Here is a 25,594-nt window from a genome sequence, read left to right as displayed (position 1 = left end):
TTTTTTTTTTTTTTTTTTTAAACCAGGACTATTGCAGGGATGTCTGTGGGAAGTGATGAGGACCCCAGGGCTTTGAAGAAACCATTCCCCAACTTGTGTGTGGACGTCTGCCTCGGGGCTTAAGGCCTGCAGCAGCCACAGCCCTGATGTAGTAGGACTCTGAGGCAGGGTCTTACTTTATGCTACTTAAAACACATAGGTTTTCTACCAGTTAAACTGCTACTGCTCCACATAATAAAATGAAAGTTATCAGTATTTCACAGTGCTGCCCACAGAGCATTGTACCTGCTAAGCCTGTTACAGAACCACAGCCTTAGGGGAATTCAGATGTTGGTGGAACATATGTTTTCGACAGCGACCCAGTTCCACTTCCACTGCCTGACTGCAGCTCAGACTGGCAGGACATTGAGTTCTTTTTAGTTTGAGAGTCGGGAAGTGGGGCTTTCTCTGACGAGGAGGATGCTGGACCCCGGCAGTGGGATGATACAAGCAGGGGCCTCCAAGAAGCCTGAGACCACACACCGGCCTTTCTCCTGCTACTCCTGCCTTCAGTGTCCCTCTCCACCATTTCCATGTAGTAAAGCCCCAGTGACCGTACAACACCTCATCCCACTGGTGGGAACGGCCTTTTCCTGGAGGGCATTCTCATCTCCCTGCTGGGCTTGGCCTCTCTTCTCTGAGCTCTCCTGGTGTGGGACCTGGCTGGCTCATCGCACGTTCTTCCATGAGTTCTAGCTGTCACACACCTGCTGAGCGTGAGGACAAAGTCCCTGAGGCAGGGCCTGGATCTCAGGCATCGCTTTATCCTTAGAAGCAGCCTAGCCTTCTCTGTCCCAGAGTCAGTGTGTGCAGTAGAAAGACCAGTGACCTCAAAGCCAGAGGTCCAGGAGGAAGCCCCACTCAGCCACCTGGCAGCTGTGTGATCCTCTGTGCCTCGGTTCTCTGACTGGTGAAAAGGGCTTAGCTAACACCTCTCTGGGTTGTCAGAGGACTACACAAGGGGATGCTCTGGAGTGTGTTACACATGCCTGCTCAGAGAGATTAATTCCTGATGGCTCCTTTACCCTTGTCTATAAATGAAGGAGGCTGCTTTAGTGTAGGGCAAAGAACAAGAGCTTTGGATTCAAGCAGACGCAGGGCTGATCCCCAGCGACTGAATTTACTAGCAGGTGACCTTGGTTAGAGAACACTTCTGGGCCTACTTCCTTGCCCAACAGTGGGGTCAGTGTGACCCACCTTTGGCTATCACTAGAATTATTATGAGATAACGCATGTAAAGCATCAGTCCTAGTGCCTGCTATACTTAAGGCCCTGAGCTATTTTTAGCTTATATCTGTTGAATCCGTTTTAGCAGTAGTACTTAACACCTGGTTATGAATTAACACCCATGCACTCCATATGTATGTATACAGAAAAGAGATATGCATCTGATAGTCACTATTCAGTATTACACATTAATATCTATACAGCAACACTATTTTCATTGACGGTGGAATTATTCAGAAGAGTGGCTCACTAGGGTTGTTATTACCATTTATTATTGGGCTCTACTTGTGGTGGTGGTAATAGCAGGTCTTTTGAGAAAAGTATTTCTATTTTGCTGACATTCTCCTAATGCTGTGTCAGGGGATTGTCAGTCAGGTGGTAAGAGTTTCTCAGGAATGCTCAGGCTCTCAGTGAAGCTATGCATGGCTTGTAAGTAGTTATATTGATTTTTCCTGTAGCAGGCTCTGTGGATGCCCTACCCCAAACCTTGGCCCTCACCACTTCAGTGTATGCCAGCTGGACTTCCAATTGCCAGCACTTGCAAGTCTTCACTTGAGGCTTGCTCTGGCTACTAGAGCCTGTGTTGCTTGCCCCAGGGGCAGGGTGGAAGTTCCCAGGATTCATCACCTCCTGGGAGCAGCCCTCAACCAATGAGTAGGGGAGCTGGTGGCTAAGTATCCCAGCTCTCTTGCTTGCCAAGCAGGTGAGTCTTCTACACTGGCTCCCAGAGTCCCCAGTGGGGTCAAGCTCCAGCCATCCACAGTGGCCATCTGCTCAGTAACAAGTCATTTTATTGCCTGATTTTCTTTCCTTGTTTCACATTCCTACTCCCCTCCCTGTGTGTTTTCTGGGCTCACCTCGCAAATAAACTATAGGTCTTCAGATTCTCATATTAGGGTCTGCTTCTGGTGGGAGTCAAACCAAGACACCCACATGATGCAAAGTGGACTCTGAGCATGGCTGTGGAGCACTCACTCTTCTAAGAAGAAAGGAAAAGTTCTCTGGGCCTTCTAATCTGTCACTGAGGCTGCTCTCTGGACCATCTTTCAAGACTTGACTTACACATCACTCCTCAATTGCATATGCTTGGCCTTCCTTCCTTGAGGAGCTGGCTATTCCGTTCTCTGAGCTTTGCCAAAAAGCTTTCATTTCTTAACACTCAAACTAGATTATAGTTTATATTCTTGGTTGTCTACCCCACCCCTCAATCCTGATCGTGAGCTCCTTAAGGACAGAGCCACGTCTTCTTCACTGCTATGCTCCCAGCCCCTGGCAACATTGGGTCCCATCCTGGGCACATGAAGACTACTTGTTAATGAACACAGGCACCAAAGGCTGCAGGGGCGATGGGGCTCATTGAGCAGCTCTCAATGAACCCGGCTGTCTACAGCTTCTCCTGGGGCCCTGGGAGGAATCCAAAGAAGGAGACCCTGGATAGTGCCACTCAGGGTTGGCTCTAGGGTTGACCACATTGTAAATGTGGTCCCTGGGCTCCAATACCCACGACATGGTGAGATGGCATTCGGCCCATTGCCAACTCCCCTTCTCCTGCTTTTTTATAACCCCAGGTTGCCTCATGCCTCCGTGGAAGCTAGAAGTTTACCAACTTTTACCTCAGCAAATTTTACTTCTTAGCAAAAACACAGATGGCTCCCTGAATACCCAACCATGTGAAAACTTTGGTGGCTTTTGAGCAGCATCATCAAAGCTGCACCTGCACTCTGATATCCCAGTCTCTCGGTCCATCAGGAACACCCCTCGGGGATCCTGCTCCCGCTTCCTCTTTCTCCAAATTCCTGCTCTTCCATTATTGTGCAGACAACTAACTCTCAGTGAGTGATCCCAGAGCAGTGACAATTCCCCGATCTTCATTTCCCTAACACTGAGCACACACAGCATATACAGTAGATGCCCAGTCAAGGTTTATAACGTGAAAATGCATTTGGGGGAAATCCATTAACTACTATAAGCACTGTCAAGACTGAAAGCAGAGTTACTGTGGTTTACCCAAACCACGGTGTCCCTAAGACTGACCCCAACTGGGCACTAACAGGAATCTGAATCAACCCTCCTCCTGAGGCATAAACACAACTGCTAAATATAGCTGAGTGGGCATTCACCGTTTAAGATGACCTCCACCTCCAGAACTCCTCTATTTGATGTTTCCGCCCAACCGAGACTGAGCAATGCCTGTAGGAATAATGTGCTTCCTGCTAAACATTTCAGACATCCCTCAAGACCTCTGAGGCCGGCATGGACAGTTTAGCATGTCAAGGGCTAAAAATTCCTCAGAAAACCAGAAGCTTTCCACCCAAGTCCTTTTTAAAAAATTTTAAATCTTTATCCTGAGAGATGCCTAGATTTTTGAGCAGAATGTGAAATATTTTTTTGGGTGTGTGATGTTGTGGAACTAAGTTTTATGTTTATACACAATTGAAAAATTACCTATGGGTGCCTAATTTTACAGAAAATTATGTCCAAAATCATGTTTTGAAAACAAAATTCCTTTGCAAATTTATTATGAATGCTTATAATCCTGTTGGAAACTATTTTGTGAAACAGAACATCTTATAGTTGTTTTTATAATATTCTACACATTTATCACTTTGCAAGTCTGAATTTTGAAATGATGTTTTTTGTTTGTTTGTTTTTATGGTAGAGAGACACTTATAATGCAGTAGTTGAAAGCCTGCAAATTGGAGTCATGATGTTTGGATTTGAGGACCAGCTCTGCCTACGTTGGCTGTGGGGTCTTGAACAAGTCACTTAACTTCCCTGTCCATCAATGTTCTTATCCGCAAAACAAAATGATGACAGTGTCTAGTAATGCTATTGGAGGAAAAATAAAATAGTGCCTACATATGGACTCTGTATGTTTTAAAGTGATTTTAGAAAGCTAGATATTGTGCATTGAAGTTCTATTATGTGGTATTCTCAGGTACTCTATGGAATCTAACAGTCCCTTTTCTGTGTACATTTGCAATCCATAGTGAAGGAGAGAGAACTGAGAAAATGAGGAAGAAGAGAGAGAGTGAGAATATGAATGAACGAATATGAATAGACTGGGAGGGCAGAGGGAGGAAAGAAAGGCATATCTAGAAAAGAAAAATGCACTTAAAAAACAAAAATGAACACCATATACCTAAGTAAAGAAACAATCATCTGCTGCAGAATTTCTGCAATGTCATGGCACTGCAGTTTCTACTGATAGGTACTAAAAGGTCAATATAAAAATAATCTCTTTTGGTAAATCTTTAGAATGACAGTTAAAAATATTTAATGTTTTCTGATTCTTTGCACTGTGATAACAATGGATTTTGTTTCTACAGTTGTTGGTTAAATCTTTTCCCTTTTAGAGTAGAAATAACAGCACAATCTTTAAAAGCTTATTACTAGGATGGCTATGCTGCTGTTAATCTTTTTTGTTGTTTTCATTGTTCAGGAAAGGGGTCTAAGTCTGACAGGACATGGGATGAGAATACTGTTAATGGCTTCTTCATGTGAAGACAGATATGCCTGGCCTCACGACACAGTGTGTGTATGCAGGAAATAGGAAGAGAGGAGTAGACCTGTGCGGGGGTGGGGGGAAGATTTAGTCTGACATTCATGTAGACCAGGAGGGCCCCTGAGCACAGGGACTTCATGGCCCTCGGCCATCACCCACGGTGATGGGTCCAAGCACCTTAAAGTCTTCTGATATGAGACTTTAGGAAAATGACTCAGTTCATTTGAGCCCCTTCATTTTGAGGGATTACATGACTCAACAGCTTTACAAAGGACCACGTGCCATACATGTTGAAGAGTCTCTAAAGAAGCAAGCTGACTTGTCCCATGTAGAGGCAGGACATTCTAGGGGGAGGAAGCAGGAAGAGCAGAGGCACAAGCAAATAGCAATGCCGTCCTCAGGACGTCCCTTAGGCAGGGATAGACAATTGCCCACCAAAGACTCTTTCATGACCCAGCCATGTTACTGGTATTCATCTGCCTGGCCAGGATGCCATTTTTCAGGGCCTCCTGCATTGAGGTGGGGCCAGGCGACCAGTTCCTGTCCACAGGTTGGGAGTGAAAGTGGTGTGAGCTCTCCCTGCTGAGATGGTTAAGAAGCAGGTCCCTGCCTTCTCCATTCTCCCTTCCTCCATCTGCTGTCTGAATGTGGATGAGCCCATAAAAGACTCAAAGGCCCTGGAGGATGATAGAGTCACAAAGTCGGAACCTTGTACTTTGGCCTCTGAAGGCTTCCCACAGGCCAGGGGTACTTGTACTGCACTGTTGTGTAATGAAAAAGAAAATTATTGCATTAAGCCGCTTAGATATTCAGTTTACTTGTTATAGTGGCATATGCTACCCTAACTAATGTATCCAGTTTCAGAAAGGATATCTTTAAAACCAGACCTACAGACCCAAATTTGGTGGGACCCAAATCCCTTTGAAAGTTGAAATGCCATGAGAGGGTAGTTTAATGTTCCTGGCCTACATAAGACACATTCTCCTAGTCCACATAGAACAGGTAGCTGAAGTGGGTGTGCAGTGGAGTGATGTGAACACACTTGTCCAGGAGCCTCCCCACCGCCGCCCCCCCATCCCACAGGTCTCAGCACAGAGCATAGAATATGATGACACCCTGAGAGCCTTCATCCTGCCAGAGCAGCTAGGAAAACTGCCTGAGTGGAGAACATGACCACGTTATATATTGTGTGTTGTGCTGGAGACCTCATGACGTGGTGGCCCAGAGGGACACACACCAGTTCAGACTTATGGGAAGAGGAGCTGAGTGGCCATGCAACAGCTGAGAAGCCTTTTGAAACCCACAGACCAACTAGATGCTGCTTAAAACAGTTACTTGTTTCATCCAGCCTGTCCACGCTCTTCCAGCTGGGCAGAGCAGACTCTGCTCTTGAGTGTTGGCCTTGGTCCCTTGGCTGCCTCGATGCAGCCTCCGCTGGAGGGGTCTTCAGGGCTTCTTCTGCAGTGATTGAGAAGGCAGACTGGGACCGCTGTGGAAAGAAAAGAGGGGAAGGGGTGAGCTCATAAGTACAACACCTGGGAGGTATGCCTTCACCTTTTGGGGGCAGACGTTGTACAGCATGGAGAAAACATGTTTAATGGTAATGGCTCTTTTCATGTGAGCCTTAAAAGCTGCAAATCAGTGTATAATGCCAGGTAATGGTACAAATGTTTATTCCCTTGCAAGTCAGCCAGGCCTAGTAGAATGAATGAGATGTAGTGGAATTTTATGGGGCCAGCTCTCATACGGCTCTTTCTTATCCACCCCTCTTGCGGCCAATATTTCTCAAGGCCAACTGTGCGTGATGAGTTGCTCTCGAGTGTGCAAAATGGAAAGCATCTTCTCCTCAAAGATCTCCAAACCTGAAGAGATCCCAGAGCAAGGTATGATCCATCCACAGCACGAGACTATTACAATATATTCCCATGTATCTCCTAAATTAAAGGAAGGAAAAAAACTCTAACCTAAGGATAAGTGGCAGAAATGGAAATTCAAGTGACTGACAGGAACAAATTCAAATTGAATTATATATATATAATATGTTGTATTGTGATGCTCAAATGTTGTATAGAGAATTTTATCAAAGAGAACGAGACTAAAGTTTTCCTTTGCCATTTAATGAAGGAATGATATTTTACTGGTTATTTTACTCTTTTTACATTGGTAATATTAGGAAGGAAAGGGTATATTCACAAAGCCACTGAAAGCATCTATGATTACAGTATTAAACAAAGTACTGATCAGAAGCTCAAGCCCCTTTGCAGTGGGCTTCCCCCTGCTGGTTGACATCAGCACCAGCAGCCCCTACTCCCTTCTGCCCCAGTGCAAAGCGTGCTCATTTCCTCGCCTTTCTCTCTCCCACAGGTACCTAGACTAGGAGACAAAGGCAAGCTCTCTCAGAGAAGAGCTGTGGGCAGGGCCATGGGGTGCTTTGGAGCTGCACCCAGGAGTCAGCCGTGCCTGGGCTCCATGACCACCTTGGCTACACTACCTTGGCCAAGTGACTTAATTCCTTGAGAGATGTGGAAACTTAATCTTGCCCTGCACTCACAGTAAACTGTATGATAATGGTAGCTTTAAAAAAAGGTATGAGAGAATAACAAAGAAAGAAATATGGCAAAAATGAGCACAGGATACTTGGGTGACAACACTGAGCTTTAAGATTAGAGGTTGGAAGAGGAAGATGCACTCAATGGCCTTGCCTCCTAAGGACTCTGGACCAGTCTGAGGAAAGACACAGAGCTAGATGAGGATCAAAATTCAGCATCCCCATTATCGCAGGCCAGGCTAGGACCCAGGACCCCTCACATACAGGGCGTCTGGTACACTCTGTTGGAGAGTGGTAATGCAGGCCAGTTCTGATTCAGAAAGAGTTGTAGGAAACCTTTACTTCCCCCATGAGACCTGGGGGTGATCTAGGAGGAAGGTGGGCTTAAGCTAAGCTATGAACCAAGTGTTACAACCTGCTCCCATCCCTTCAAATACAGAGAAGAGAGCATGATGGGCCTCCAGACCTGCCTTTCGTTGCAATGGTCATAGGTTAACACAACCCAGAGGTGATGAGCTCTCCCTGTCTTATCAGTTCCTCAAGATACTGTGTGTTGATAAGGCTCAGTTCAAGCAGGCCATGGCCTGTGGGAAATCTACCAATTGCCCCCTTCCCCAAGCTGGGCTGGGGGTCATGGGCTTCTTCGATACTTATGTTTTACCGCACTCTTGAAAACATCTCTCTTCTGGCCTGGGGCCCCCATTAGACTGTGGAGCAACTGAGGGTAATGTTCTTTTAGCGGTGACATCTGTAGCCTCTGGCACAGTAACTGGTACAGAATTGGAAATCAATGAATGTGTGCTATCGAGTGAATGGTTACAAAATGAGTTTTTCAAAGTGCCTAATTTTTTTCCAATTTCTTCCACAAAATTAGGGAGTAAGAGAAAGAAAGAAAAAGGAGCCCATTGTCATCTACACTTACATCCTGGAGAGCAAGGTTTGACTTGAAGGAGAGCCAAGCTAACACACAAGTGCAGTGGCTTTTGGCTGAGTGTCATCTCTTTCATTCTGAGGGCATAGCAAGCACTGACCCTGCCCCGAGTGTCCAGAGCAGTTTGGATGATGCAGCTTGACAACACCCAAGGTGTTCATGGGGCTGGGAATTCACAGCCATTCTGTGATTTTGCTAAATATCTGCCAGAAAATGAGCAGCTTTCAGAGAAGACAGAGATTGAGGATGATAGTCAACTGGCAAGTGAAGTTATTAAAAACGAAGGAAAACATCATTCTCTGGCAAACTTCCACGTATCAAGAGGGACACACCCTTGGCCCTGGTGTACATTGGGATTGGCTAGGTTTCTCCTCCTGTGTGATAACACAGCTCTGTCCACACCGTTATAGTTGTGCACTGACTTGCTGTGTCTTCCACACACAATGAACTCCATGAGGGCAGGGATGGCCTTTTGTTTGAGATCCTTGGTTGCATGTTTGTGACTGAATTTATAGGCTCTAAGACACAGTGCTGGCCCTTATGAAGCTGACAGTCTAGTTGCCAGATGCAATATTATTACAGCCTCACAGAAGCCATTTACTGTATCTAGCCTTTAAAAAATATCTATAAGCTTCTCACTGTAAATCACTGAATACAAGTTTGGGGGGAAACAATACTTAATATTTCATTTTGCAGTGACTCAGACTTGTGTGTATATATGGTGGCTGGGGTCCTTTCTTATGGGACAAAAATTCTCCCCCATTCCCTACAAAAGCCAAGACTAACAAATGAAAAGTCCCTCTCTGGTCCCAATAGCAGAGAGTAGGGAATGCCAGGCTATAAAGATAGTCTATTTCAGGCAAGTCATTGTTCCACACTAGAAAAAAACTATACCCTGACAACCACAAAAGGCTCAACAGAGCTGTCTCCAACAGGTTCTAGGCCACTGGTGGCCTACAGTCTCCAGCCAAGGTGGAAAAGACAGTTCTGAGACCCAGGTGTGGTTCTGCCACAAATTCATTACAAGCAACACACGCCCAGCAGAGGGCACCACAACAATGCTTTTACTCACCAGCTAGTTCAGCCAGAGAGGAGTAATTTATTTGTTTATTACGCTGGCTTATAACCCTGGCTGAGCCCTCTGTGCCCACTTTTCTTTCCTACCCACAGCCTCCGCTTGTCTTACTTATTCTAGGGTACACAGAAGACGCAGGGCTGGTGACTGAAAGGACTGGTCTGAGTTATAGTGTCTGAACATCTGTGCAAGGGAGCTGTAGGGGGAGTCCATGGATCCAGGAATGTTGGCACATCAGCAATCCTTTGCATTGATGAACTTGAGAATTTGGGCTTTCAGAGAGGCCCTTCCTCTTAACTCCTTGGGCATTAGCTTATGGGTGATACATTTGGTAGTGGGTAAATGCCAGCTCCTCCTCTTGCTATGTGGGATCCTGGAAAAACTTTAACTGTTCTAAGCCTCAGTTTCCTCATGTTAAGGGATCAGTATCATGCATAGCACAGAGAAAGCATTCAATAAATATTAGCCAAATAAGAGCATTTATTAAGTGTTACCACTGAGCCGGTGTAACCGTTCTCTCACTCAACTTGATTGAGTAAACAGAGTCAGGATTGAATAACTTGCCCAAAGCATATGGATGGCCAAGGGTAAGGCAAGGGTTGAGCTCGGGTCTGACTGATTCCAATTTGATGCTCCTCCATGCTTTCTTGGTGTGTGCCTGACAGCCTTTGCTGCAAGCCTGGGAAAATGCACTCCTGGTTAATGTGCCCCAGCCCAGCAGGACTTGCCATCTGAACCAACCGGTCCCGAAGCTCTGGGCAAAACACCCAGTGTGATCATCAGTTACTTTTGGTACACCATTCTTTGCAGTAGCTGCATCTCCTGTGTGGGCAGCAGCAATGTGTTCTACTTATATCTGTTGGAACCATAGATTGTTGTTATGATTGCTATGATTATCACCAACGGGACAGGCTCCCTGTGGCACCAACCACAGCTTTAAAATAGTCTTTGCTCTCAAAGAGCCCACAATAAAAAACAGGGAGAGAATGTTTTTAGTATCAAAGATTTGAGGACAAATCAAGAAGAGTGGTCGTATGTATACATAACTGAGACACGGCTTTGCTTTGTGTTTTTAGGGTCAGATGTAAGTATTAAATTCATTCCGATAATTATAGCAATGATAAAAAGTACTTTAGTCCTATACTATGGCCATTCAAAAGAGAGAAGGAATATGAGGAAGGAAATGACAGAGACAAAGGGAAAAGGCTGAGAAAATAGGAAGGGACAAAAGACAGGAGAACAGAGAAAGCCAGACAGATTCATCTTAGTCACTGGGCACACAGTAAGTATCTGGTCCCTGGTGTCACCATCATCATTACAATAACATCACAATATTATTACAGAGAGGCCTTTTTATTTGCATGCACCCAAAGAGGCATGAAATGAATTATAACACCCACACTGGTGCCTTCTAGGATATTGCATCTTAAGGTTTTGAAAGCCAGGTCGCACTGACCCCCATACTGGCAGAGAGCACACAATGAGGGAGGAAATTAAAAATGGAGCATTCACACCGAACCTTCTTCCAAGAGAATAGATGAGAAATCCCATCTGGATGGGGAAGAATTAAGTTTGGGTTTTGCAGTCAAGCCTAAGCACTGGTGCTGATGGGTTTTGGGGATTCTGCATGGTTATTTCTTAAGCCAAAGGTGTCTGGGTCTTTGGAAAATTGAAAAAGGGGAGGCCCTATCAGGAGGCCACAGGTTTAGGGCCCTCCACAGCCTGTAGGTCAGGATTCTGTCTCAAGATATTATAAAGATACCATCCTTAAGCCTGGCATCCTGTCAGCATCACTCAGGGGCTTCTGGTAATATGGAAGCCCTGGCTCCACCCCAGACCCCTTGCATCAAGACCCTTAAAGCAGGGCTTGGGCAGGTGATGCAGATGAGTGTCCAGGGTGAGAACAGCTTGAGGAAAGGTGGGAGAGCTATGTTCTCTGAAGTACCCAAGAACCGAAACTCAGCCCATTGGTTTGTGTCCAGGCATATATATATATAAATATATATATATATATATATATTTATTTATTTTTATTTTTATTTTTTAGACAGGGTCTTGCTCTGTTGCCCAGGCTGGAGTGCAGTGGTGCAATCATAGCTCACTGCAGCCTTGACTTCCTGGGCTCAAAGGATCCTCCCACCTCATTTTCCCCAGGCATGCACCGCGATGCCCAGCTAATTTTTTTTTTTTTTTGAAATGGAATTTCGCTCTTGTTGCCCAGACTGCAGTGCAATGGTGTGATCTTGGCTCACTGCAACCTCCGCCTCCTGGGTTCAAGCAATTCTCCTACCTCAGCCTCCCTAGTAGCTGGGATTACAGGTGCCCACCACCACACCCAGCTAATTTTTTGTATTTTTAGTAGAGACAGGGTTTCACTATGTTGGTCAGGCTGATCTTGAACTACTGACCTCAGGTGATCCACCCGCCTCAGCCTCCCAAAGTGCTGGGATTACAGGCGTGAGCCACTGTGCCCAGCCCACCCAGCTAATTTTTATTTTTATTTTTTGTAGAGATGGGGTCTCACTGTATTGCCCAGGCTGGTCTCGAATTCCTAGCCTCAAACAATCCTCCCACCTCAGCCTCCCAAAGTGCCAGGATTATAGGCATGAGCCATGTACCTGGCCTTGTATTTCTGCTTTTGTGCCGTTTGTTCATCTCTTCTTCTTTATCTAAATCCCTAGACCAGTGCTGTGCAAATACAACTTGATGGATGATGGAAATGTTCTACATCTGCACTGTCTAACATAGTCACCACCAGGCAGGCACTGGTGCACCTGAGCACCTGAAATGTGGCCAGTGTGACCAAAGAACTAGATTTTTAGTTTTATTTAATTTACATTAAAATAGTCACTTGTAAAAAAAAAAAAAAAGAAAAAAATAGTCACTTGTGGCTTTTAGCCACCATACTGAACAGTGCAGCCTCAGAACCTCTCAGCTGAAAGGGACCGTGGAGATCACTGAACTACTGATCTCATTTTAGAGAGGAAGAAACTTGACCAACAGTTTTGGAGCAGGAAAGAGATACTCAAATTCTGGCCCCACTTATTACTACCTGTATGACTTTAGGCAAGTTATGTTAATGCTCTAGGCTCAGTTTCTTCATCCATAAAATTGGTCTAATAATATATGTCCTTATGTTGTGGCCAGGATTAAAAGAAATCACATGTGATGTGCAAACATAGTGCATGGTCCTCAACCAATGGTTGTTTCTCACATTCCTTGCCTCGGCAGCAGCTACACATCCCCAGGGGGCACTAATAGCATTGTATTCCATATGAATGGGGGTTCCCAGAGGTGTGCCATATAGTGGCTTTGGCCAGGGTCAGTCCCTTTTGGGTCCTAACTCTTGGACCTGAAATTAACTCTTGGACTTAAGTCCTAGACCAGTGGTCTGAAATTTGGGTTCACTCTCCTGGCACAGGCTTTTTCATCATAGGATATTAGGGCCAGGTAAAGGAGTGGCTTAGCCTACATGAGTCTGCCCAGCCATGCTGTATACAGCATTTGAGAAAGCTGACCCTGTCTACCATATGTGTCACCCCTGGTGGGCACCAGGCTGGCCCTGCTATGGTACTGGTGAGAGGGTTCCTGCCCAAGGAAAGTCAGGCCAGTGCCATCGGGGGGCAAGACATGGGGAACCACACCCAATGGAAGTCTGAGAATGGGAAGGGAGGGCAGCAGGCCAGAGGCAAGCACAAAAGGAGGGAGGGATGAAGAGAAGTGGGAATAAGGTCAGGGGAGGATCCAGGTCATTTCCTGTCATTGCTGTTGGGGTATCTGTGGCTCATCTTCCTGAGCTGGCCAGCGTGGGTTCTGTGGGTCACCTCAGCTTGTCCTCTTAAATGTAGATGACTGAAGCCCAATGGGGACAGATGAGTATCTGTTTCACCACTTCAAGTATTGGTGGTGTTCAGGCTAGGACTTAGTATAGGCCTTTCTAAATGAGCCAATGAATTAAGACTTAATGCATTCTTATCACCACAGTTGGGACAGTGCAAGCTCTCCATCCCAATAACTTTTTTTTTTTTTTTGAGACAGAGTCTCGCTCTGTCGCCCAAGCTGGAGTGCAGTGGCGTGATCTCCACCTCCCGGGTTCACACCATTCTCCTCCCTCAGTCCCCCGAGTAGCAGGGACTACAGGTGCCCGCCACTATGCTCGGCTAATTTTTTGTATTTTTAATAGAGATGGGGTTATACCGTGTTAGCCAGAATGGTCTCAATCTCCTGACCTTGTGATCCACCCGCCTTGACCTCCCAAAGCGCTGGGATTATAGGCATGAGCCACTGCACCTGGCCTCCAATAACATGTTTTAAAAGCTCTAATCACAGTGCTTGTCTTTAAACCAAGTCAGGTACTAAAAATGATGATTTATGAGGGTATGGATCCCAGTGTTTTTGCTGGAACCTTAATTCGTACACTCTTCCTCCTCCACGGGTATCCTGGAAACCTGAAGGGAAAGGTTCAAGTCCAGGTCTCCATTATAGTCCCGCTAATAGACTTGTTCGGCCATCAACCGCCATGGACCTGTACTGCAAGATGCCTACTACACACCCGGTGCTGAGCTGTGGAAAATCCAGAGCACATGTGACCACAGACAATCGTGAAGGGGCTGATAATAGTGGCTTCTCAAGGGAAAATTGTGTCCGGGACCTAGCTGAGTGCATAACAGATTTCTCTTTACTCTCAGATTCAGGCTTCTTCGCTTGGGGCAGCTCCCCATGAGTGTAAGTATGAACAGGGGGAAGACAGAGCATATACTTCTTCCTTCCTGATACTATTGACAAAAGTATGCTGTTTACATATTGAAAATCACGGGATAGTGTGAACTCACAGGGAGAGGACAGGAGGGAGTCTCCTTGATCAAATGTCTAAGATAAAGATGAAGGTTGCAGTAACAAAGAGCCAGCTGATAACCTTGTTGCTCCTGTAAGGTGCCTGCACCCCTGCCAGGCATATGATCTGGGTGGTTACACTGTTATGCCAAGAGAGGTGCTCACCCAAGGGTATGTGTCAGTATCCTTGATGGTGCTTTCCCAAGCTACAGCCGCACAGTTCTCTCCCACCTCCCTCCCTAAAAGGTGGATTCAAGCTGGGGGGAGGTGGACATATCTTGCGAAGTACTGCATATGGAAATTCAAAAGATATGTTACATTCAGGGTGGGGCTTCCATTAGGCCCCATTTTTATATAAAAATCTCAAAATAAATCATATTCCTCTATTTGCTTCAAAAAAACAAATGCTTAAGTTCTCTTTACATTGATGTCAAATCATAGCCATGAGTTATGCTGTGCAGGAGGCCGGCGTTTGGCAAGACAGATTTTTTTCTGACAAAACAAATAAAATCCTGAGAGGTATTTGTTTTAGTAAACCAAAGGGAAATCCCATGAGACTCTGGCTTGTGCCTCTAAATGTCTTCCTCAGTGAAAACAGCCGGTGGCCACGCCTGTGTCCTGGGTGGACTGAGTTCATTCCAGTGAGCTGATGAGCCAAGCGGGAGATTTCCCTTGGGAAGGGTCATGGTTGTTTATTTGAAGCTGCTTTCAGCCAGTGCTTGGCTGAGGAGTGTGGATGAAATCCCTCTGCTGTCCTGCTGCTGAAACGGGAACACTATTGGCTGTCATCACTGTTGTGCCCACTGTTTTGGCTTATGATACAAGAGCCCACTGTCCTACATCTCTAATGATACACAGAGCATCTCTGGTCTCTAGGAGGTGGGAGGGGCACTATGTCCAGTTTTAACCATATGCATGACAAGGAGATCCAGCCACCATCTGGTGGGGAAGCAGGCATTCCATGTCCGGAGCTTCCCAAGGGAACAGGAGACAACGGAGTGTAGGAAATGCTCAGAACCAGGAGACCTGCAATCACTTAGTTCCAGTGGCTTGGGGTAGCTATGATTCAGTTTACTCCTTTGTAAAATGGGGACAATGCAGGGTGCTCATATGTGGAGCTAAGGAAACAATGTGTGAAAGCCCGCTGCATATAAAATTTATATAAAGAAAAGGTATTGTTCCTGTGTTATTACTATAGATACCTGACTATCACTCCATTATTAACATTACTATTCAAGCTTTCTGTGATGACCCCCTTCCCATGCCTCTCTGTTCACCGGATTTACGTGAGAATTTTAGTTACTGTGCAGAACTGCAGTCACCTGATGCCAATAGGAAGAATCAGGAAAGGTCTGTTTCTGGGGAGTGAGGTCTTTTTAGTGCAAGGGGAAATGAGACAGGGTCAGAGAAAGAGCTTTCAGCTTCTGATAAAGGAAGAATGAGACAGCCCCAAGATGCAGTGAGTGGATGGAAATGTTCTAATGGGTGAGTTGATATCTTAGAAGAGAAGCAAGCTGATGCCATCTGGCTGTGTGTGGGAAGGAAGGGGAGAGGGCACTGGTGAGGACCCACAGTGGGGTTGGGCTGGTGGCAGCAGGTGCTCTGGGAATTGGAGCAGGTGAGTAAGTGATACGCCAACAGCTCTGCTCTCTGGGCCTGGAGCCTTGCTGTCCAAAACACAGTGAAGTACAGCTCATAACTCATAGGGGATACCTTGAAGATATAGTCACCCTTATTTCAAAATGTAGAAATAAGTTAATAATAGAGCAATAACTATGTCCACGTCTCATTTAGTCACCTGCCACTGCCACTGTGCCCCTTACCCCATTTTCTAGCCACATAACCACTATTCTATTTCTTGAACATACTAAGTTCCTTCCTGCTCAGAGCCTCCACACACATCATTCCCCCTGTAGTAGTGCCCTTCCTCTTACTGCTCCCAGACCTCTCATCTTTCAAGTCTTGGTTTCATGTCATCTCCTAAAAATGATTTTCCCTGACAGCTCCCTAACCAAGCATCTACCTGTCCCCAGCACTCCCTCCCCTCCATCCCCTTGATGACAATTCCTGAAATACATACCCCTGTGTTTTTTGTTGTTGTTGTTGTTATTTACTTGTTTATGGCACTCCTCATGTTTCACCATTAGATGGTGGAGTCTGCTGTATCTGCAGAGACCACTGTCTCTGTAGCACTGATATGGCCTGGCGGGGCCCCACCCAAAACTTGTCTTGAATTGTAGCTTCCATAATTCCCACATGTCGTGGGAGGGACCTGATGGAAGGTAATAGAATCATGTGGGCAGGTCTTTCCCATGCTGTTCTTGTGATAGTGAATAAGTCTCATGAGATCTGATGGTTTTATAAAAGGGAGTTCCCCTGCACATGCTCTCTTGCTTGCCACCACATAAGATGTGACTTTGTTCCTCCTTCACTTGTGTGGCCTCCCTAGTCATGTGGAACCATGAGTCAAACCTCTTTCCTTTATAAATTACCCAGTATTGGGTACATCTTTATTAGCAGCACAAGAACAAACTAATACAAGCACCTAGCACAGTACCTTGCACATAGTGGAAGCTCAATAAAGACTGTGCTGGCCACACAAGGAATCCTCAGAGCCATCCTTTAGGGCAGGTCTTATTATTTCCATTTTACAGACAGGAAACTAAACAGTTGTTCAAGGTCTCATACCTAGTCAAGGGCAAGTCCAGAATCCTACCCCAGGAGTGGCAGAGACAGAGCCCAAGCTCTCTGTTCTTGCCTCTGACTCATTGACTCATGGTTGAGTCTGGGGTGCTGTGGGAATTTCCACTTTCTGGAACTCCCCAAGACTTGATACTTTGAGTTTGCAGAAAATATTTCAGAAAGACCCCAAATGCAAGGTGATGTCATGCCTGCAGCCTGAGCCCAGGAACTGCAGCTCTGATTTTGTGACCAGTCTGAGTGACAGGCTATTTGAAGGACTTTTGCTCCCCTGCTCCATCCAGGAGGATCCCTTTCCACTCCTTGCTGGAAAGGCCCCTTGTCTGAATTCCAAATCCATTTCCATTCTTAATCTTTCAACTCAGCACCCAATGATGAACTGTCTCCCATTATCTCTTTTTTTTTTTTTTTTTTTTTTTTTTACCAGCCTTACCCGTGTCCCCTCCTGCCTTGCTAACCAGATTATAAAGCTCTGGAGGGTGGGCATGGAGTCTTCTATTTGTTTTGTTCTCCTTGGTGCTGAGCATACGCATGACAGCAGCAGTAAAACAAGCTGACAGCATGTTGACAAAGAAAGGTTCTGCTGATAAATCAATGAAGTTTAATCTCTGATAAAGCCATAAAGATACTCCTTGTAACCCCTGTGCATCTGGCAGTTGGCGAGGACAAGGGAGTTTATGTAGGTGACCTATGCTGATCCCTTGTGGACTGCAAGTCTACCATGTGCTGCTTTGCACACCCTTGTTTTAATCTGCTCATGCAGGGATGAATGCCACTGGACTCCCAGTGGGGATGGGGTACGCCCCTGGCCTTGCCTTTCCCATGCCTAACTTTCCAGTTTTGAAGTGCACCTGTGTGCTGCCCTGTCCCAGACTGTGAGCACCTATATCTAGCAGAACCAGAGCCCTACTGGCCAGTCCCTTGGTTTCTTGCAGATCCTACCCCACCCAGCTCCTTCCCCAGCACTTTGCACATTCTCAACTGGGCTTACTCAAACCAGTAACAATGGATGTGACAGGCTCAGCAACTCTACTGCAGACAGGAGCAGCACCAAACCCCTGGGTCGTGGGAAGACCACTGAGCTCTGTGACTCAAGGTGACAGACAGAAAGGTTGGCTCCACACTGTGACTTCCTGTGTCCAGATGTGACCATTTTGGTGGTTGAAATAGCAGTGGCAATTTTCTCGTGGTCACTTTTCAGTTTCAATAAAGCAAGCAATCTAGGTTATAAGAATACACACGGTCCTTATAAAGTTATTTCTCCCCACTGGACTCAGTACTAATTCTTTTCAGAATGAAAAAAAAATGCAGCCTATCAGCATTTGTATGTTTCCTAAATTGGTCTCTGTGTAAAATCTATTTCTATAATTGTCAATAGACCATTTGTGTTTTTCTCTCCTCTCTTACCCTCCTGGCCCCTGACACACACTCACTTTCTCTTTCAATTTCGCTCCCCATCCTTTTGAAATTTTACCCTGGCCAGTGGCCACCTGATTCAACTACAGAGGGTTAAATGTGCGCCCCAGACTTGCACATGTGGAGGATAGGCCAGCACTTCTTGGGGACTTACCCAGAGGGCAGCAGGAGTGCGGTGGCCTCCAGGGGATGCTGAGGTCCCTTCATTTGCCACTTTTGTGCTGCCACTCTGGGGATGTGGCCATCCTGGCTCTTCTTCCACTTGCTGCTCACTTTTGCTCTTCTGTTTTCGTATAATCTGGGGAGGGGAGGACAAAAAAGGGGCAAGTTATTAGAGAGGCCTCCTGATGCTATCTGGGGTAACTGGGACCATCTTTGGAATATTTTTTCAGCCACTTACAAGCTTAATGTCAACAGAACACTAGGCTGTTTCAAATCTGCTCTATGAGAAACCAGTACAACTATAGCCTTGAACATACTAAGCATTCTACAGTTTGCAAATAATCCTTTTATGATGTTAACAGCTTCTTCTGTTTATTAAGTGCCTAGCATGTTTCAGACCTCACGTTAGGTATTGTGTAAGCTCTACCTCACTTAATTCTAGAAGGTACATACTGTAATTCTTTCCATTTTATAGATGAGGAAACAGGCTCAGAGACACTAAGTTATTGGATAAGGCTACACAGCTCATAAATGGTGGAGCTGGATTTCAAACCCAGAGCCTCTGGTTGTAAGTCCTGACTTTAGGAAGCATCTGGAAGCCCTATCAAGGGGCTAGACATCAAGAGTCACCAGAATGGCTCCAGATCCAGCTCATTTGCACAGTCATTTGGACCTAGTGAGTCCATCTGTACCAAGGTCTCTGGGCTTTCAACTTCCTATAGGCAGGAAGCAGTCAAGAAATGTGCTAAGCCACCAAGATGGGCATATTCTTCAATGTTCCTTTAGGCCAGACAGGAGGATAAAAAGGGAGGTTGAGAGCCCAGAGAACAATGAACTGAGGTGCCATCTCCCCTGGCAGGGTGGAGACCCAGCCATGTTGCCCAGCAGGATTTCAGAATTGCTGAGGACCAGTGACCCCCAGTGCCTCCCATTCTTCCCCTCTGCAGGTAGGTGGGGCCAGTGCTGTCTCTTTGTCCCTCTTCAAACATTGCATGTTGGGTCCATGGGGCGGAGATCATTCGTTTGCTTAGTTTACAGATCTCCAGCTAAAAAGGAGCTAAAATTGGATCAAATGTACTTTGAATTGTGATGGGATGAGACATTTGGGGGTCTTTGGGTGTGGTGAGTCTACTTGGCATATGGAAGGGATATGAATTATTGTGACCAAAAGGGAAGACTGAAGTTTTTCAACACTTCCTGCATACAGCACTTTGTTGTGTGACTCTGCAGACCCTCCTAGTATAGGGAGATTCTACATCCCAGCCCTTGGCTTTGGACTCGATGTGTGACTTGCTCTGGCCAATGAGATGAGAGGAGGGAGTCAGTAACTGTAAGCCAGAGCTAAGCCTCGGCCTTAATAAGCACTGTGTGCTTCCTCTTGCTGGCTTGTGCTCCTGTCATGGCCACAGGCAGCTGATGTGCCCTCAGTTGGGACCCAGAGTGAACATGCTGCAGCCGACTTTGTCCCAACCCACAGCTGGAAGTGCAGCCACTGCAGATGTGTGAGCAAGAAGTAAATTGTGGCATAACAAAACATATATACAGATAGTCCTTGACTTAGGATTTTTGGACTTTACGATGGTAGGAAAGCGCTGTGTATTCAGGACGGCATTCCATAAATTATATGAGCTATTAAACACTATTATAAAATAGGCTTTGAGTTAGATGATTCTGACCTGTTATATGCTAATGCAAGTTCTGAGTACATCTACGATAGGCTAGGCTAAGCTAGGATATATTAAGAGTATGTTAGGTGTATTGAATGCATTTTGACTTCTGATACCTTCAACTTAGGATGGGGTTACTATCTGGACTTAACCCCATCCACTGTAAGTTCAGGGGCGTCTGTATTTGGTCTTTGTCCCCATTTCCTGGCACAGTTTCAAAAAACATTTGCAATGATTCGAGTGTTAGGAGTGTCTTTGTTATACTAACAAGGTGATTCAAGGTGAGGTCCCTAGATAACTTCAGGATGGCGGCAGGTTGCCAGAAAAGCCAACTACAGTGCATGATTAGAGGGCTCGGAGCAGAAAGACTAGAGAGTGCGTTCAATCAGGTAATCAATCATTTAATCAATCATGCCTACATACTGAAACCTGGCTAAAAACTCTGATGCAACAAGGCACAGAAACATTCCTAGTTGGTACATACATCGATGTGTTGGTGGAGTGATGTTCACAGAGAGGGCATGGGAGCTCTGTACATCCTGTCCCCAGACCCTGCTGCTCTCTGTATCTCTTCATCTGGCCGTTCACCTGTACCCTTTATTTTAAACTGGTAATGGTAAGTAAAGCAGTTTTCTGAGTTCTGTGAGTTCTAGCAAATCATTGAATTGAGGGTCCAGGGTCGTGGAAACTCCCAAATTTGTAGCAGGGTAAGGAGAAGTGTGGTGGCTTGGGGATACCTGAAACTTGTGGCTGGTGTCTGAAGTAGTGGCAGTCTTGTGGGACTGGGCCCTTAAATGTGGGGTCTGCACTAACTGCAGGAAGAAGTTAGTATCTGAATGGAATTTCAGTTCTCAGTTGGTGCTGGAGAATTGGTTGTGGAAGACAGAAAGATCCTTGTCAGAAGCCACAGAGTTTTGGGGTGCTTGGTTTCTCAGAAGTAATTGACAGGTACACTGTGCAAGGGACAGCATAGGGCACGGAGCTAGCAGGAGTGACTGCAGAGCAGTGCAATACATTCCCTCTACATGGGTCCGCAGGGCACAAAAGGCTAAAGTGAGAAGGCACAGAAGATACAGTACCAGAGACACTCCTCATGTTTCATCTGCTACTTGCCAGAGTCCCTACTCCGGGCCCAGCCAGGAAACTGCAGCCATCCCACTGCCAGGGCCCACCTACCTTCTGCAAGATTGTCGTGGCCAGTTCCTCGGTTAGCTCCTCCTTGTGGTCCCGCAGGTAACTGGCTTCGTTTTGCTTGTCCTGCGGAGGGAAGAGAATGGCTGTGTGCTGTGGGTGGACTTGGGTTGACTCGGCAATCACTTTGCAAGGAGAATCCTGACCACAAAAGCAGAGGGAGGGCCCTGCTCTAGTCAGAGCTGCTGAGACACTGATTTCCTGACAATCTGCACTTTCTCCTGGCAGCCAGGACCCCAACCCACACCTCCCCCCACAGAGAGGAGCAGGAGGGGTCCTACCAGGCTGTCCCCATATGCTTCTGCTTTGGAAATTGCTTCCTCAATGGCCTCTTCAGCCACCCGTAGGGCCACAGCCAAGGTGTCCATCACACTATGTCCTAGACAGGAAACAGAACAAAGAGCATTTCTAAAAGGGAATGATGAGTAAAATGACTGTTCAAGCTCTTCTGCTTAAATTCTTCAAGGGCTCTGGGATAAGTTCTCAGCTGCTTACCATAGCGCACAAAGCCCTCGCCCTTTCCACCTGCCTCACAACTGCCTCCCATGCATCATTCACATCCCGAGCCCCATATGCAACAAATTATTTGATTATTTCATGCCTGCTGTCTCATTCCTCCTCCCTCCTAGTCTCGTGCTCCATAACTGAGCTGGTTCCCATGGACCCCAAGGCTTGGCCCCAAAATTCCTCCTCTAACAAATCTTCCCAAATCCCTTCAGCCTCACCCTTTGCTTGAGGTCTGTCCCAGGTTCTGGGCTTGCTTTCATCATCCAGAAAGGCTCCATGCCCCGGCCCCTTCCCACAGGTCACTTTCAGAGAACGAGAATTGATCACATTCATTGTTGTATGAATATGATCATACAAAAATGAAGCACTGGTCCAAGCACACAGAGTGGCTTAAAGATGACTGAACAAAAGGGCTTAATATAAGGAAATAATGGTTCTTCATCCACTTTCTCAGATAAAGATTATGCTTTATTTTGTCCATATAATGTATTATTGTGATGATGGGGAAATGTTATTAAATGTACTAAGGACATTGGGCTGTGCATATGACTTAGTGCAGATATAAACTCTATGGTTTAATTTTTTAGACTATCAACCAGTATTAACAACATTGGCCATAGCCACATGGCAGGCCCCAGGCCCAGAGTTTCACATACATGATCACAGTTAATTCTGTCAAAAATCCAGTGGTAAGTAGGTGCCATATAGGTACAATTTTACAGATGGTAAATTTCAAGCACAGAGTGGTTAAATAACTCACCCAAGGTACACAGCAAGACAAGAAGGCTAAGATTTGAATCCAGTTGGATTCCAATTCCTTTGAATTTGAATTTGGATTCCATTCCAAATTCCTTCCAATTCAAAGCCCTTGATTTTAATCACAAAACTGACACGAATACAAGCTAACATGATTTAAAAATATCGTGTTACCATATTTTTAGTGGACATTTTTTTTTTAAGACATGGCAACAAATGAGAGAAAATAAAGGACTTCCCCAAGTGAAGAGTTCTTTTTGGAGCTAAGTGCTGGGAAAAGTTCTGTTTCCCTTGAGATCCTAGATTTTAGCTTCTTACTTGTGAGAATTTCTATCATCCTTCTCTTAGTTTTCCCTAGAAGTCCAAGTCACATCACATGCAGGAATGTAGGTCAGCAAGGGCTGGGTACCTGGGTCTCCTTTTCCCCAATTTCAAACTCCTGTTTCCATTTATCGTCTCCTACTCATATATTATTTAACACATGCAAATCTCCTGTAAGCTGTTGAAAATTCTTTGTGGAATGAAACAGGGTATGAATACATCAATTCATTAACTACTCAATTAAAAAATAATTCAAGCTTCTTAGACTCTTAAGGACACAGATGTAGACAGAAAGTATCATTTGGCAAACATAATAAAGTCTCTAAACAATCCACTTAAGGTCAAAGTGATCTAGCTAGCTGATGAGTATGTCACAAGCCAGCTATGACAGTCATGATAGAGCCACATAGGGGCAGCTCGGCCCAGGGCTCTGCACACCACCAGGTAGCACAGTCTTTCCAATGTTTTGATAACTAGAGCCTACATGATATAAATTGTCATCACACACACTAAGAGCTCCCTGGTGGTAGACACTGTATCTCCCCCCTCTCTTCTTCAAGATAGTCACCAACGTATTTTTCACAGAAAATAGTACAAATTTTTGTTGAATCAAACAAATGTTTACTGAGTACCGTTTGTGTGCTAGGCTCTGTGATGGCCCCAGTGACAACCTGATGGACAAGCTGAGTCCATGCTTTCATGTACCTTCCAAGATATTGGGTGATTAGACATATAAGTAACCACTAAGAGACATGCATAACTATCCGTGTAGACTCCTGGAAGGTAGGCACCTGGAGCTGTAACTAGGAAGGCTTTGGATGCTATGATTATAATTCTTAGATGAAAGTGATGTGGAACTCTGGGTAAAAAGTGAAGGTTCAGGTCAGTGTTTCAGAGAGAAAGGTTGGCAAGGGTTGGGGGTAAGATTAAGAAGGTAAAGTGGCCAAAGTTCAGAAGACCAGCTAGATGGTGGGATGGTCAATGTGTCAATGTGGCTAGGCTATAGTACCCAGTTATTTAATCAAACACTAGTCCAGGTGTTACCGTGAAGGTATTCTTTAGATGTCGTTAACATCTACAATCAGTTGACTTCACGTAAGAGTTGTCCTCCACAATGTGGGTTTGTCTTATTCAATCCTTTGAAAGGCCTTAAGAGCAAAAACTGAAGTTTCCTAGAGGAGAAATTCAGCTTGAAGCCTGAAGCAGCAACTCCTGTCTGAGTTTTCAACCTGCTGGCCTACCCTGTATGTTTGGGGCTTGCCAGTCCCCTGCAACTGCATGAGCCAATTCCTTAAAAGGAATCTGTGTGTGTGTGTGTGTGTGTGTGCATGTACATACATATATATTTAGTGTATTGGAGAACCCTGCTGATACAGATGGCCACTGAAATTAACACTAATACCAGAGAGTTTCGGGCAGAGAGGTATGAAGGATAGGGGTTTAGAATGGAGAGAAAAGGGTAAGATTGAAAACACGGCTGACAAGTACTTTTGTAGCTTGGGGGAAATGAGGAGAGGGACTGAAGGAAACATATCTCTCACTGGTGGACCTAAGTGGCTAAAGAGCTTGACTAGGACAAGTTGGGGTTAAGAACCCTATAGGATCTTCAGGTGCTAATGGCCAAGCATTAGAAATCTGAGCCTAGAACTCTGGGATGAAATCAAGGTTGGGCATTTCTGGCTCAGCAGCAAATGGAGGTGCACTTGAGGTCGTACAATGGTGTGTGGTAACCTATGGAGGAGCTGCAGGTAATAAGGATAACAGTGGACAGAATTTTCATGAGAAGGCACCTGTATTAGGGTTCTTCAGAGAAACAGAATCAATGGGATATATATAGATATAAAATAGGAGATCTATGATGGGAATTGGCTCATGTGATGAAGGAGGCTGAGAAGTTCCATGATATGCTGTGTGCAAGCTGGAGACCCATAAGAGCAGTGGTATAATTCAGTCCAAATGTGAAGGGCTGTGGAATGGGGGAGCTGCTGGTTTAAGTCCTGAGTTAGAAGGCCCAAGAATCAGAAGCTCTGATGTCTGAGGGCAGGTGAAGATGGATGTCCCAGCTTCAGAAGAGGGACAGTAAATTCACCTTTCCTCTGCATTTCAGTTCTATCTGGGCTTTCAATGGATTGGATGACACCTACTTATACTGATGAGGGTAGATCTTCTTTTCTCAGTCTATGATTCAAATGCTATTCTCTTCCAGAAATACCTTCACAGACAAACCTAGAAATAAAGATTTACCAGCTATCTGGGCATCCCTTAGCCCAGTTAATTTTGACACACAAAATTAACCATCACAGCCCCCAAAGAGAGAATAGAGGGTACAGATGAGCTGTGGGGGTCACAGGAGGAAGGCAATTCAGGGGGCACTGATTATCAATGTCCATTACTTCAGACAAAGAATTGAAGTGATAAAGTTTTATTTGAAATTAGAAGTTTGTTTTGCTTTTAACCACTGCTCTAAGGGGGCAATTATATTGGTATAAAAAAGTAGAATTTAATCAGTAAATGATACCTTCTTTAAGGGAATATTTTAATAAGAGATGCACAAGTGAGTGGGTTGATTGATATGTTCCAACTCCAGAAGAATATTTACTAGTTGACTGTAAAGTATCCATGGTTGGGAATGAATGCTGTTCCCTTGGCCACACTTTGGATGGCCATATGATGGATTCATGCAATTGGCAATAATAAGTGACCCAGGGAGACTCAC

The 25,594-nt window shown here is 45.3% G+C and overlaps 1 protein-coding gene across 9 annotated transcripts in view; it reads right to left on the bottom strand.

Annotated features, from left to right (window-relative positions):
- The window catches only part of MYRI (myosin VIIA and Rab interacting protein), a 412,711-nt gene that overhangs the window by 69,001 nt on the left and 318,116 nt on the right, over window positions 1-25,594 (bottom strand). For all 9 annotated transcript variants that reach the window (XM_011738813.3, XM_011738817.3, XM_011738816.3 and 6 more), the window contains 4 exons: window positions 21,576-21,673; window positions 21,280-21,360; window positions 18,429-18,572; window positions 6,107-6,260 (listed from right to left, as the gene is read on the bottom strand). In XM_011738813.3, the coding sequence (XP_011737115.1) occupies window positions 6,107-6,260; window positions 18,429-18,572; window positions 21,280-21,360; window positions 21,576-21,673 (477 nt within the window). The remainder of the gene's footprint in view (window positions 1-6,106; window positions 6,261-18,428; window positions 18,573-21,279; window positions 21,361-21,575; window positions 21,674-25,594) is intronic.

This window comes from Macaca nemestrina, chromosome 2 (assembly GCF_043159975.1).
Source record: "Macaca nemestrina isolate mMacNem1 chromosome 2, mMacNem.hap1, whole genome shotgun sequence".
NCBI classification, from domain to species: Eukaryota; Metazoa; Chordata; class Mammalia; order Primates; family Cercopithecidae; genus Macaca; species Macaca nemestrina.
The sequence above is the reverse complement of the archived record's forward strand: the minus strand, read 5'-3'. Positions and strand labels throughout refer to the sequence as shown.